At 39.3% G+C, this 13,590-nt stretch overlaps 1 protein-coding gene across 1 annotated transcript in view; it reads right to left on the bottom strand.

The window, feature by feature from the left end:
• PSPC1 (paraspeckle component 1) overlaps positions 1–5,155 on the bottom strand; it is a 38,592-nt gene extending 33,437 nt beyond the window's left edge. The window contains 3 exon segments of the mRNA XM_030444550.1: positions 2,599–2,900; positions 4,780–5,083; positions 5,085–5,155. Of these exon segments, the coding sequence (XP_030300410.1) occupies positions 2,599–2,900; positions 4,780–5,083; positions 5,085–5,155 (677 nt within the window).
• Between the last annotated feature and the right edge of the window lie 8,435 nt (positions 5,156–13,590).

Here is a 13,590-nt window from a genome sequence, read left to right as displayed (position 1 = left end):
CAATTTGATATGAAGCATTTAAATATGAAAAAGCCCTGAAAACCATCTACAAACAATTACAAAATATTTAGTATGGGACTGTTTGATTTCATTAGTAAGGCAACACAAGGGCCATAATTATAATAGAAAAAGCACCAAACAACCCCAAAAAGGAGCAACACAACCCATTTGTATTTCCATAAATATTAAAAGTCACTTTGGAAAATTATGCTACAAATTAAAACAGCTTGATAATTTGGCATTAATATTCCACTGATAATTAAAAAAAGCATTTCTGCTTAAAACATTTAAAACCTATTATTTAAACAACCTATTCTCACAAATTGGAATCCTAATTTATCTTTTAAAATACCTTCCTTGAATTCTCATTATCTGTAGTAATCAGAGGCAAATATTGCACAGCAGTGACAAGGATAGCAGTAAAGTATCATGAATTGTGTAAAAATCTTCCTGAATCAATTTTGGGAGCATACCCTATAACGCACACCTTAAAATGGTAAGAGCTAGAGACAATATCCTCAAAGTGCAAGTGCTTATTTATTGTGCTTCAAATGTTTATTTAACTTTATAGATCTTTTCACAGGGAAAAAAACCCCAAACATCTACTTTAACAATGTCAACATCTGAAAACTTTGGGCACCAAGTGCACAATCAAAAGACAGAAATCTGATTGCTGGAAGCTCAGCTCTTTAAATGCAACTGAATAACTTGCATTCTGATTAAAGACAGTACTTTTAAATCTCAAATGTCTAGTTTTTATATATTTAGGCCATGAATTGAAAGATTTTCTTACGATCAGCTAATTTCTTAGCTAAAAGTTAGATTCTGAAGCAAAACATCAAAAAATATCATGGCAGAAGTTTATGCTTCTTAACAACTGTGCATCAAGTAGCACATCAGACACCTAAGCAAGATAAAGATCCAAATGCTCTCTATTTACTCAGGCCAAGGTTAGATGGTCACTTCAACGAATTTATCAAGCTGAAAAGGAATACTTTTGTTCGTATCCTGTCGTAGAACGCTCTCGAATGTTCCCAAAAGGTAGGGGGTGTGACCCCTTTGCCGTGCCCGAGCCCATGTTTGAGGGGCCAATCAGATCAGCCCATAATCCTGTGCTACCTGCACCAGGGATTCGCTGTGCTACAGGTAAACACACCAGGTGTCCAATAAAAGATTACGTTGTTGTGTGGTCGCGGGGGTGTGGTCACAGAAACACTATATAAGTAAAAGTTACTGCGCAATAAAGCTGAAGCTTGTTTATCAACCATATTGGTTGCATTAGTTTTCCCTCGCTGTTTTCCAACAGTATCCTACCTGCTTTTTCCCTGTCACATATCTCATGCCACGAAGAGCATTCACTTAACACTGAACTAGATTAGCTCTATACTTTGGCTCACTGTACTTCCATTCAAACACTGATGCCAAGAAAACCCAGCAGATAAGAACGAACTGCTGGCACCTACTGATAACAGTGAAGACATACTCAGATTGAATTTACTAAGTAGCCACCAAGTTAAGTACAGTGGCACATGAGATTTATCAGACTATCATGGAAAGCATGAGTTGCAGACCCTTTTCCTACGGACAATCTCCCCTTGACATTGTCTCATACCTTATCCTTTGCTGGACCTGATATTCATAGTACCCATGAAAGCACTTTCACGTGCTTAACCAGCCAAATGTGAACTCAACAAAAACAGCTGAATATTCTTGTGCTGTTTTAGAAAGCGCAAGTGGCTTATAGAAGTATCAGAAAGATTAAAAGCACAGCCTTCCAAGGCAGGAAGAGAAAAAGAACTACAAGTTCTCCAGCAAGCTTTCATGCTGCGAAACCACAACCTTATCATCTCAAATGAGAAAATAATAATCTCAAATCAGAAGCAGAGGGGAAAAAAAAAAATCTATCATTTCACACAGTCCTTAAGAAAGCATCTGAAAATGTCACTAGTGAATGTGTTAAAGCACAGCAGATAGCTCTCTTCAACAACTACAGAAATAAGAGACACAAGGGAGAACTGCCATAATTTGCAAGCCTACTTGCCCTTGAAGTAAGTTTTAGTTTTACAAATATCATTGCCATAAGCTTCTGCAGAAACTAAGCATTTTATTAAAAAAACCAAAAAAAACCCACACAAAAAACCCAACCAACCAAACAAGAAAAAACCAAAACCAGGAGTACTTGAGGTCTTTCAAGCTACAAATAAAGCTTCTGAGATAAAAATAAACAGGGGAAGACTTTCCTGAGTTTACAGAAATACCAGCAATGTAGCATACTTTTTTGCTATCTATTTTGTCACAGTGTTACTTGGATCAGGAAGACTGCAAAAATCAAGTGTCACTAGAAAAATTCCTATTATATAGAGATAGAATAGCAAAATGGTTCTATCACTCTTACATGGTAAGTACAATGCTTAAAAACAGTAAGCAGAAAACACCATAATCTGAAGTATTTCAGGTATTAATGTAAAACACCTCTATTTCTCACATCATGGCTTTCATAATTTTAAAATATGAACTAGGGAATACTCATTAACACAGATTTTTTTCACATCAGAAATATATACTCACATAAATGCAAACAAAAGCCTGTGAACTTACGTTGTTAGCAAGAATGCCCCATCACTGCATCTTTCTAGAGCTTTACGTGCTGGAGGTTTTGCTGCAAACTCTACAAAACCTTTTCCTGTAGCTCTGCCACGATCATCTACTACAACAACAGCTCTTTCCACTGGCCCAAATTGAGAGAATGCTTGTTCCAGCAGCTCATTAGAAACCACGGGTGAAAGATTCTTGACTGTTAGTGCAGCTCCATGTGTAGCAAATCGAATTCGAAGTGGTCTGCTCTTCAAAATAGTACCATCAAGTTCAGCCTTTGCTATTTCAGCCAGTGTCCTAGATTCCTTTTTGAAGATACAAAATATTTAATATATTTTATTTTCAAAGACAATAATATAACTTTTGTTTTCACACAGACAGAAGAGTAGAAATTTTTTTTTCCTTTGAACATATTAACATTAAGGTCATTTAACTCCCTCTCCCCCAGCAAAACACACCCCAAATTTCCTGTCCACTTACTGAAGAAAAAAAAAAAAAAACACAAAAAAAACCACAACAAAAAAAGCTCAAACATCTGTCTTCCCCTAAGATTTATTCTTAATGTGAAAAATTTTGTTGCATATTATAGAGGACTTAAATTCACCGCATGTTGGACACATTTGTGCCACTTAATAGTCTTTCAAAAAAATTGAAAATGTGATACTTTTTCACATTTATCTACTAGAATGTTTATATTTTAAATCCCTAATTCCATATAGTAGGAAACAGTATTTTTAAAGATAACACTACAGGATCTAAGGTCCTAATATCACACTTGCTCATTACCACTGATGCTCAATGGATGCCCAATTCAAATTTCATCAACAAATTATTAAATTATTTGGTAATTCTCCTGGCATTCCAGGGCTTTCTGTAGCCACGTATGAGACAGACTGCATCAATAACTGCCTTTTTTCCCCTCATATTTTTCCCCCCAATCAAATTTTCATTGAGTCCGATGCCTGCAATCCTTACATTCAATGAAATTATTCTGTAGCACATAGCCATTTTGTCCACATTTCAACTGCCTAGGTAAAGTGTTAAAAAATACTCTTCCTAAACATAATGGAAAAGGGAAGTTCAAACAAAAGCTGTATCTAACCGGTATTACATACAAACCCATGTAATAACATGTAAATATATCGCACTTCCTCCATAAAATTTCTATTTCAGGCTGGGAGATTCTCAGGGTAAAAAATGTAGGACAAAATGCCACAAGCACTTACTTATCTTTAAGACGACAACCAAAAAGAAAAAATTCTAACCAGTCAAATATATAGAAAAATCGTCACTAGAGATACCCAAAGCATTCTAAAGCTACTCCCAGCTTTAGATATCCCAGCTACTGACATAAATCAGCGCATTCTACTCATGATTGTCATGAAAACTAATCCAGCATAAAAAATTGACATTTAAACACAGTATCTATCATAAGAGGACGGACCCGATTCCTTTTTTGGATGCTCACTATGTCTGATCGCATACAGCATTATCCCTAAAAAATCTTGTCTTATCTGAACACAAGTAATTTAAATAACCCAAGGTTCCATTTCTTTGAAATTCTCAGATCGCACGTTCCCTTTTCACGATGTGCGAGCAGTGTTACTTCGAAACAACCCTGTCCCGTTTTTAAAACTGTGTTTTAACAGAGCAAACCTACACTGATAAACTGTACAGGATGAAATTTGTTTCCGCAACTAAGTTTTTTTTTTCTCGTCCTAAAGTACGGTAGATTCTCCCAGATTTAAAATAAGAGAAGCCTTTATACACGTATTACACGAACAAAGCAGATCGCGCAGCAGTATCCTCCATTCGCTGGAGACTAACGCAGCCTGCGGGAGTACCCGTGGTAACCGCACGTAAACGGTAACGGGCGGCGGGGCCCTGCAAGCAGCGGAGCGGTGCGCAGAGGTGCGCCCCTACCCGTGAGGGACTAGGAAGGCTGCTGACGATGCTGGCCTCTGGCTTGGATGCACGGAGGGAAAGAGGGGAGGGGGAAGGAGGATAAGAAAGCTGAGGAAACAGCGCTAGTACCAAGGAGAAAGAACGAGGGGCAGCTACTTTTTCTTACACTCGCCCAACAAGGACAGACCGGGGGAGTCGGGGGGCAGCAAACAGCAGTCTCCTGCTTGCAAAGGGAGCCCATGGGTTACGGGGCCGCCACAGGCTCGCGCGAATCCTCACCAAGCGAATGAAGCCGAAGCCGCGGTCCCGATTGATGAAGACTTCGCTAGGCTCCCCATAGCGCTCGAAGAGGCGCTTGAAATCTTCCTCGGTGATATCGGTAGGCAGATTCCCCACGAACAGGCGGCAGCGCTGCGTGTAGCTCTTCTCGCCAGGTTTGAGAAAGCTTTTGATATCGATGGTGAAGCCACCCTCCTGCTCTTCATCTCCACCTTCTTTGCTCGGCACTAGCGCCATGGCCGCCGCTGCCTCACTCTCCGTTTCTAGGCCCCGCAATCCCTTTAGGTTGCCGCCACCCCCCCCCCACCATGCCCAGCGGCGCAGCCGGGGAGCTATTCTCGATCCGCACTTGCTTCAAGTTCCTATTTGCCGCCATACTCAGACCTCACGCCCTTCTCGCTGTTTTTCTCAAGGGACGCGGAGCCCGCTTCAGCACCCACGACCCCCACCCCCCAGCCAATTCAAAATGGCGCCGCGCTAACCCCGACGAGTTGTAACATCCCTGAGCAGAGCCCCGCCCTCCGGGCGCGCACCGCCTTTCCCGCCGCCGCTGCTCCGCCTCGCTGCTGAGGGTGGAGAGGGTTTTGCGCTTGCGCCTTCCTGTGCGCCACTGGGCAGCAGGCGGTGGCGGGAAAAGCGTCTGCCCGCTCGCCTACTGGCGCTGTTGCTGTCCTTCAGCTCCGGTGAGCCCGTGCACCTGACTCCAACTGCCAGAGCTCGGTCTTCACGTCTGCAGAGGCGGATTCGTACTAGCGGGCTGCACTGCTTTAGAAGGTGACTTACCTAGAAGCTTCATTACTGCACCTGGCTAGCTTGGCTCCCTCGGTGCGTCACACTGCCTCCCGGAGAGAAGCCGCAAACACAACCACGTTGGTTTATAGTAGTAGTCGCGGGTGCATTCAGAGCCCGTGTGCTCTGGGACGGTCCCTTGCTGGCGTCTCCTGTCCTGCAGTACAGTGAAGATTCAGTCCCTTTCATCCTACCTCTGAGCATGGATCAGAATCTGGAAAAAACATGAGCTCCAAGACAACATGCATTACTTTATCAGCCTACCCGATTCTGGTGTGGGGCATTGAACTGAACCCAGATTTACACCTCTGAAAATCAGAAAAGAAAAAGACAATGGAGGAAGGGAATCTACTCACAGCAAAGGCACAGAGTCAAGTGGTGTAGGAACATGAGGGAAGTACTAGAGTAGCAGTACGGGATCCCTAAAGCGTAATCACCTTGACTGGCAAAAAATCTATTTTTTTATTTGTACTATATTTACATTTCAGTAACAGGTGTCAAGACAAAAAAAAGGAATGGCCTACAGCAAACCAATAGCTTTTAAAACTAGTAAGCATTTGAAGGGAGTGAAATGTTGGAAATCACGTGACTATACATTGCAGAGTGAAAGCTCAGTAGGAGGGAAAAGGAAGAGTCCTAGGAGTCTGTGTAAGTTATTGTTAATGCTGTGTAATAAAATTGCCATGGTTTTCAGACATAGCTTTCCAAATCAGGTAATAAAAGCTACAACCATTTAAGTATAAAACCATTATTTACTGTGTGCTATAAAGAAGTCAAAAGGAGGTTTTCTCAAGTTGTTTATGTATTTATGAATTCTGTATTTTTTACCTTTTTTAACTGTAGCAACATCTCAATAGCAAATGATAGTCCAGTAAAATAAACTGAAAAAATTCCAAATTCCATAAAATGTGAAAATTATTAATATATCTGCAAAAAATACATATTTAATATGCATGTGTCCATAGCTTACCTACATTCGTCACTCATGGTATAATCGGAATGCACATACTTGCCCTGTTTTTAAGTTTTCTTGAGAAGAGCAATTTGCCTTTGCCAAAACATTTTAAGGTAATGTACAAAAAGAACCTGATGCCTGCTATGCTCAATCACTTCCTCACCTTCATTTTCCATATATTTTTTCACATTTTATTCCTTCACTAAGACAACTCCAGACCATTCATCTACTACCTAAATTCCCAGACTCTTTGTGGCTTAATGATTGCTACATCTTGCCACTGACACCAGTTTAAAAAACAAAGCATTTTGAACAGACACAAAGTAGATATCTTTAAGTTCTTGTTCAAATGCTTTCTTTCTGTTATAAACATCTATTAATTTTTTATGATTTAGTAATCGCAATTCATATCATTGGAGGAGTTCTGCTAGACTGTTGCAGCCACTCTCTATAGGTTTGGTATTTAATAATTTAAATGCAGCTGAACTACGTGAAATTAATTCTGAAAAATGGGCAAATAATAGTTATGATTTGTAGTGCAACCACTATCCCCCTAAGGACACAAACATTTTAGTGGCAGAAAGCAGAACTGTGAAAATAGCCTGTATTTTTCATTTTGTCTCTTACAGAGAAGGGTTCTGTTTGGTGCATGCTGAAGTCACTATCATGAGACTTAGGTTATTCAAAACACACTCTATACAGTCATGTGCCATGTGAAACACAGTCAGAAGCAACTGTTCTATTTTTGTTTTTTTTATAACAGCATTCCTGTGATATACTTCCCTACAAAATAAAAGGATCCTGCTGAATATCAGGGAGGCATCATCAGTCATAAATCCTAGACATACTGATCTGCAAATAAAAACCTTAACTATGTGTATTTATCCTTGAACAACATCACAGTGATTGCTCGGATAGCAGCACTCCAGTGATGACAGCTGTATGGTAGCTACGGGGGTGCTAAAGTTGGCTTCTCAACAGAGACAGTGTAACAGCTTACTGCTCAACATGTCTTTGGACTCCTAGGTTTATTTCTTTTTACTTCTTAGAATGGGCAATGAGACATTCAGGATCAGTGCTTGTAACTCAAGCTACAGTGGTAGATCATCACAAAATATGTCAGGGAGCAGTCGAGCTGAGAGATAAATTAGGGCATGGAGGGGGATGCAAAGGAAAGTAGGAAATTCTAGTCTGAATAAACAGGGAATTCAGTAGGCAATGGCTGATGGCCTGAGGTTGGGATCGTATTCAGAAGTACAGGGCCAGGGAACTGAGGGACACTTCTGTGCATGACCTGAAACAGGGGGGAGCTGCTGCTGCTCTTGCCATTAAAGACAGCGTCTGGACAAATGAAGCTTAGAGTGGGCTTTGGTCTTCACTACTGAGACTTTCTTACAAAGTTAAATTGGCTAAGAATATTTTTAAAACTACCTGTCATAGCTGTGCCAACAAGCCTGATGGCATAACATAACACTGTGGAGAAAGAAGGTCTCAATGCAATCTGAATGAGTGATGCATATTTTGTAATTATCCGAGGATGACCTCATTATGCTACTGCTCGGGCATGAAGGAGTGGGTAGATAATGTCATTGCACTGCCATCTCGTGACAATTACTGGGATTATCACTAGAACTTCAATAGAATAAATCAAGTGAAAATAAAGACGGAAAACCTACAATGAAATTATCTCTCTGGTCCCAGATGAACAGGATGACTTAGACTTCTATTCTTAAACCTGGTGGGCAGGCCTCCTTTTTCTATTCTCTTCAATATTAGCATAATTCAACAGGGTACACTCATTGTTTTTCCACAGAGAGAAATGTATGTGAATCACATTTATAAAACAATTTGTGAAACCTAACCTGGTATGGTTAATAGTCACCTATATGCCTACGTATTTATACATATTTTTTTTACATTAATGAAAACCAGTATTTTAGAATTATCTGAGTATGAAAAGTCAGTATTATTCTTTAAAACAAGACTGGCCTCAAGGAAAAAAAGACTGATAATACATGAAAATATAGTTGTTTGTGAAAATGTGCTTTTCAGATGGACACGAGTCTATGATTTATGAGCCTATGATTGAGGCTCAAAAAATTTACCTAACTTTTCCAAAGCTACTTTCCCAAGTAATATAACCAGTAAATATGGTTATATTACTTAATCACTCAATTAATTGCTTAATATCACTTAATTCTGAATATTTTCCAGCATACTGTCTTTGTCTATTCTGTAGAAGCATGACATTTAACTAGTGAGGCAGCTGGAAAGTTATAGCCTAAGGAAGCATTCCTCATATATATTCACCTCTTAATTTATCTGTAAACAACCTTTCAGGGTGCTGTCATTACATCAGGCAGTAGAGCTTCATGGGAGACAGTTCCTGGGATTAGGTTAGGAAGAAGCAGCAGTTTGTCTGAAACAATTACAGCAACTGGGAGAGACCCAGAATAGCCAAATTGCCAGCCCTGAAAGAAAGCAGTGCCACAAAGTGTTTCAGTCAGATTATTCTGAACAGTTTAACACAAATACAGACAGTTTTAACTTACCACCAAGCTGGGCAATTAGCCCAACAAAAATAGCCCACAGATCCCAGAGGCCTTTCCCTTTGCACTTCCCACTGGGAGTATTTGTCTTTCTTTGGCCTCAGGAAGCTTCTCTTCCTCTGAAGTCCTACCACAACACATGGTGCGCAGACAAACATTAACCACTCTCTGAAGCTTTAACCCTAATGTAAGCTGATGAAAACAACACAACCAAATCACAAAAACTGCCTGCCATTCTTCTTCCCTTACTTTGCACATCATTAAAAGAATCCACCAATGGTTTGTCTTGATCGTGGCCTCTACAGCTGCTGTCCAAATAATCACACACTAAGGTCATGGAAACAAAAATTGTGCCAAACTATTGATACAATACCAAGTACTTGAAAATACTAAACCCTACACCCACACTGTGAAAAACATGAAAAGATAATGATGAGTGAATGTGTGAAAGTTAGCATAGCTGGAAGAACTGCACAAGCTGAAAATGCTGTTAACACCTAATTCTCAAATGCTAGATAAGCAGGACACATGCATGGCAATTGGATCATTGGTACTGAAGTAATGATGAAGTAATGCATTCCAAGCATTGGCTGTCTCACTTTCTTTTTGTGGAGTCTTTTGGGGGGTAATGGGCAATTCTTTCCAGAATCTATTGCCCTAGGGATTTTGAACAAGAGATTTTTCCTCATCAGCAGGCAAGAAAGTCTGAATAAGTTCCCTATTAACTGTTTTCCTTAATTAAACTGATGAACTCATAGTCTGCATGGTGATCCAGTAACAGTTCTCAAGCAGCTGTGCTGATCTAATAGTTTATTGTCAACAAAATGGGGGAGTAAACACTCCCTCCATTCCTCTTCTACTGCTTCTGTCTTCCCTCCTTTACTCTCACCAGTGGCCATGGAGTGTCCCCCTCCTTGTGCTGGCTTGCATACTCAGCAGATCTTTCCAGACTCAGTTGGCTCACTAACCAATAGAAAACTTGACACTTTTTTACTAATTAATTTTCTGTGGTGAGTTGAATCAGTGCAAAGAGTGGTCTGAGAAGCACCTGATCCAACACAAAGGTGAGCAGCATGTAAGTGGCCAACAGCAGGGAGAAGACAAAATGACAAGAATTTCTGTGTTTCAGTTTCAACCATTGCAGAACTTTGCTTGTTGACATTTTTGGTTCAGAATGAGCACCAGTGATAGCAGTGATAGCTTGGATGGCTTGGGTACTGAGGAAGGAGAGTACCTCTGCAAGAGCAGAGGACAAGAATGCCTTGCTATTACTTGCAAAGGAGGCCAGTATAACCAGGTGAAGAAACACCCATGGAAAAGTTCCCTTTCAAGCATAGCTCAGATTTTCCTTGTTTATGACTTCTTCATAGTGCTGCATTTTGAATTTGACCATTATGAAGAAAAAATATTTTTTCATGAAACATTATTTGGCAACAATATGTATTTTATAATTGTTATTAATGTTAGCTAGAACAGTTGCTGAATTCCAAACCTGTGAACAGACATCTAGTTCACATGTATCCCCAGACTAAACTTCAGTTTACCTTTCCCTGATGTCTGAAAGTCCATTGATGGGACATACTGTTCACACAACTCCCCCAGAGCTCCTATATCTAGGATGTTTTAGCTTATGATACTGATGTCGTGATTCTTAGAGGATCCAGACAGAGAACCTTTGAAAAATAGTTCTGTATACGTAATTCACACAGCTTTGGATATTTTTTACCTAAATCATTGTTTCCTACAGGGGTTGCACAGCTAAGCATTTGTTGTTTGGTTGCCTAAACATGCAACCATTAGAATTAACGTGACATATAAAGTTTTGCTAGCCCTCTGTTTTTCAAGCAAACCTATTAGTATGGCAAAATTCAAAAGAGTACATATGTAACCCCATCTGTAAAGCAGGTATTTTCACTGTAAAATACAAAAACAGAAGAGATGGTGTTATGCAAATCAGATACTCTCTGCTAAGGCTCTTACTAAAACAAGTCTTTAATGCACAAAACCTGTAATGAAATGTAGCAATACTTATTAAATAACTTCTCAATATTTATCCATTATGGAAGAAATGAAAGAATTTCTTTGTTCCATGAAAGGCTTTTAACAGGGTAACTTAAAGTCTGAAGAGCCAATAACACTACAGAGAGAACCATGCACCTTATAAATGCTTCCTTTCATTCAAAGGACAATTCACTTGGTGTCCAATAGGATGAGGGAGATGGCCAGTGGTTGGTTGCTTTTTAGTCCAAATGATCTCTCTTACAATCTGTAGAAAAAAAAATATTCTTATATCTGATTATTTGCATCTTCTCTGATTATGCTAATTTCTTCTGTAAATTTTCTTGCATGGTTCATGTTTGTATAGTTATTTCTTTTGATTTTCCTGTCAAACTGGGGCATAAGAATATTTCTCTCTTAATTGACCTCCTCTTTCACAATGCCACTGGGGCTGAAAATATTATTCAATCTGACCAATTTAAAAGCTCTTGAAAGAAACAGTGATTATGTTCTGGAACAGTGTAAGATATTTTCGGGGGTCTTGGTTTTTTTCACTTTCCAGATCTAGAACTGGATGTTGTGTTTAGCAAGGGAAGGAATTTAAATTAATTAGGAATGTGTGAACTCAGTTTTCAGTATTTTATCTAATACTTTTACCTAAATCTTTTTGACTCATATCTTTCAATCAGTTTTACAGCTGGAAAACAAATAGTATTTGTAATATTTGAGCATTTTGTACAGGTCAAAATATGTTACCATCTTGAAAATTCAGTAACTTTAAAATTTTATCTACTCAAAATTATGAAAAAGTAAATAAATTAGGTGAATTTAAACATTATTTTGACACATTTTAAAATATTTAATTTCAGGTTTATTTTATTGAATTATTTTAAAGGTAGGGTGACATTTGTCTGTAGTGTAGCACATGGGAATTCAGGAACTGCCATGAGAGATTAAAAACAAAGCCTATCTGGTTTATCATTTTTGAATGATGAATGTCAACTATTCTGACAGGTAGTTGATGCCAAATATTTATGGGAAAAGTGCTGACCTGTCTAGGAAGTAGATTTAGGTGGAAGATGCAAAAAAACCCAAACAACCAAACAAAACCCAAAAACAACAACAAAAAAGCTTCAAGATATGTGATCTCCAAGTTGCTCAATTAAAATTTGTGTGAGAAAATTAAGTTTCATTTCATGTTGTGTAGTGTGGTATTAAGGTGTTTTCATCTTGCTATAGTTGCTATTCAATATTTGTTAATTCAGATATCTGTCTGCAACTGTAGTGCACATAGATCAAATTCTAGTAAATTTATATATTCTTATTATTTTTTGCAAAACTCTGAGAATGTAAGTCTTGTGAGTGTGGCCATTCCTGGCAGCACACTGCTCTGCAGATCCTCTGCTCCATTATTTCCCCTGACATTTCTTACTGTCCCTGTGTAATTTCCTGCTGTGGTTTAACACATGACTCAGCTGTTTATGTAGCCACGTGTGAGCGGGATGCGGGAATTAATCCAGATAAAAGACAGAGGGAGAAGAGGAGCAAGTGAAGGGTTGTTTAAGCCAGTGTTGATAGCAAATAAATGTAGAAACATGTTTCATGCTAGTCTCAAACAGCATCTGTTAGAGGCTTCATCTGCCCCTGAGGGGAGGGAAGAAGTACTCCCTAAGTATTGTTTCCTTAAATATCCAGAATTTGGAGATATCCATCTGTGTAAACATGACAAAGAGTCTGCTCCTGTAACAATCACTTCAGGAATTAGAGGAGAAAGCTTAGCAGATCCTGCTTCAGTTTAAAGCTGTTCTATACCTGTGTCAGCCATCCCTCTTCATCAAGTCTTGCCATCTTTCCAGTACACTATTCATCCAAGTGAACTTGAGCAGAAATAGTTGGCTGAACTGAAGCAAATGAGACATATTTCCTGCTCACAGCTCTTCCTAGGGATTAAGATATAAGTTATCTGGGCAAGAAGGCAGCTCAGCAACCAGGTGGGCAGCTGAGAAATATAACACACTAATCATGACAGTAAAATTAACCACAAACTTTTAGCCTAGTTAAAATATTAAATTTAGATCTCTTTTTCCCCCCAAAGTTGTAGTCCACATAATAGCCCTGTATAGTCCATTTAATCTCTTTCCAGACCAGAATTAATAAGGCCACAGGCTCCTTGGTTAATTTCTCAAGCAAATTGTAATCCCAAAATAAATGTAAGGGCAGTTTAGCTCATTCAACAAACAAGTACAATAAACTGCTCTACATGCATGCAGGTCAGGTAGCCTTGCAGTGATAGCTTAGTCTCAAAGAAAACCTCTTGCACCTCCCAACCCTCCTAGAGGTAGCCACCTCCTATATCTGTTGGGATCCAGTTTAAGCCTACACACAGAGAATTGCTTCCCTGAGCACTTCCCCACACCAGTGGACTTATTAGTTACAGGGCAGAATAAACTGGTCACAGAGTTCCTCATGGTGCCACTTAGACCATATGACAGTTCCTGCTGGTCACAGTTCCTGCTACAA

The sequence above is a fragment of the Calypte anna genome, chromosome 1 (genome assembly GCF_003957555.1).
Source record: "Calypte anna isolate BGI_N300 chromosome 1, bCalAnn1_v1.p, whole genome shotgun sequence".
In the NCBI taxonomy this organism is placed as follows: Eukaryota; Metazoa; Chordata; class Aves; order Apodiformes; family Trochilidae; genus Calypte; species Calypte anna.
This window is presented reverse-complemented; position numbering and strand designations above follow the sequence as displayed.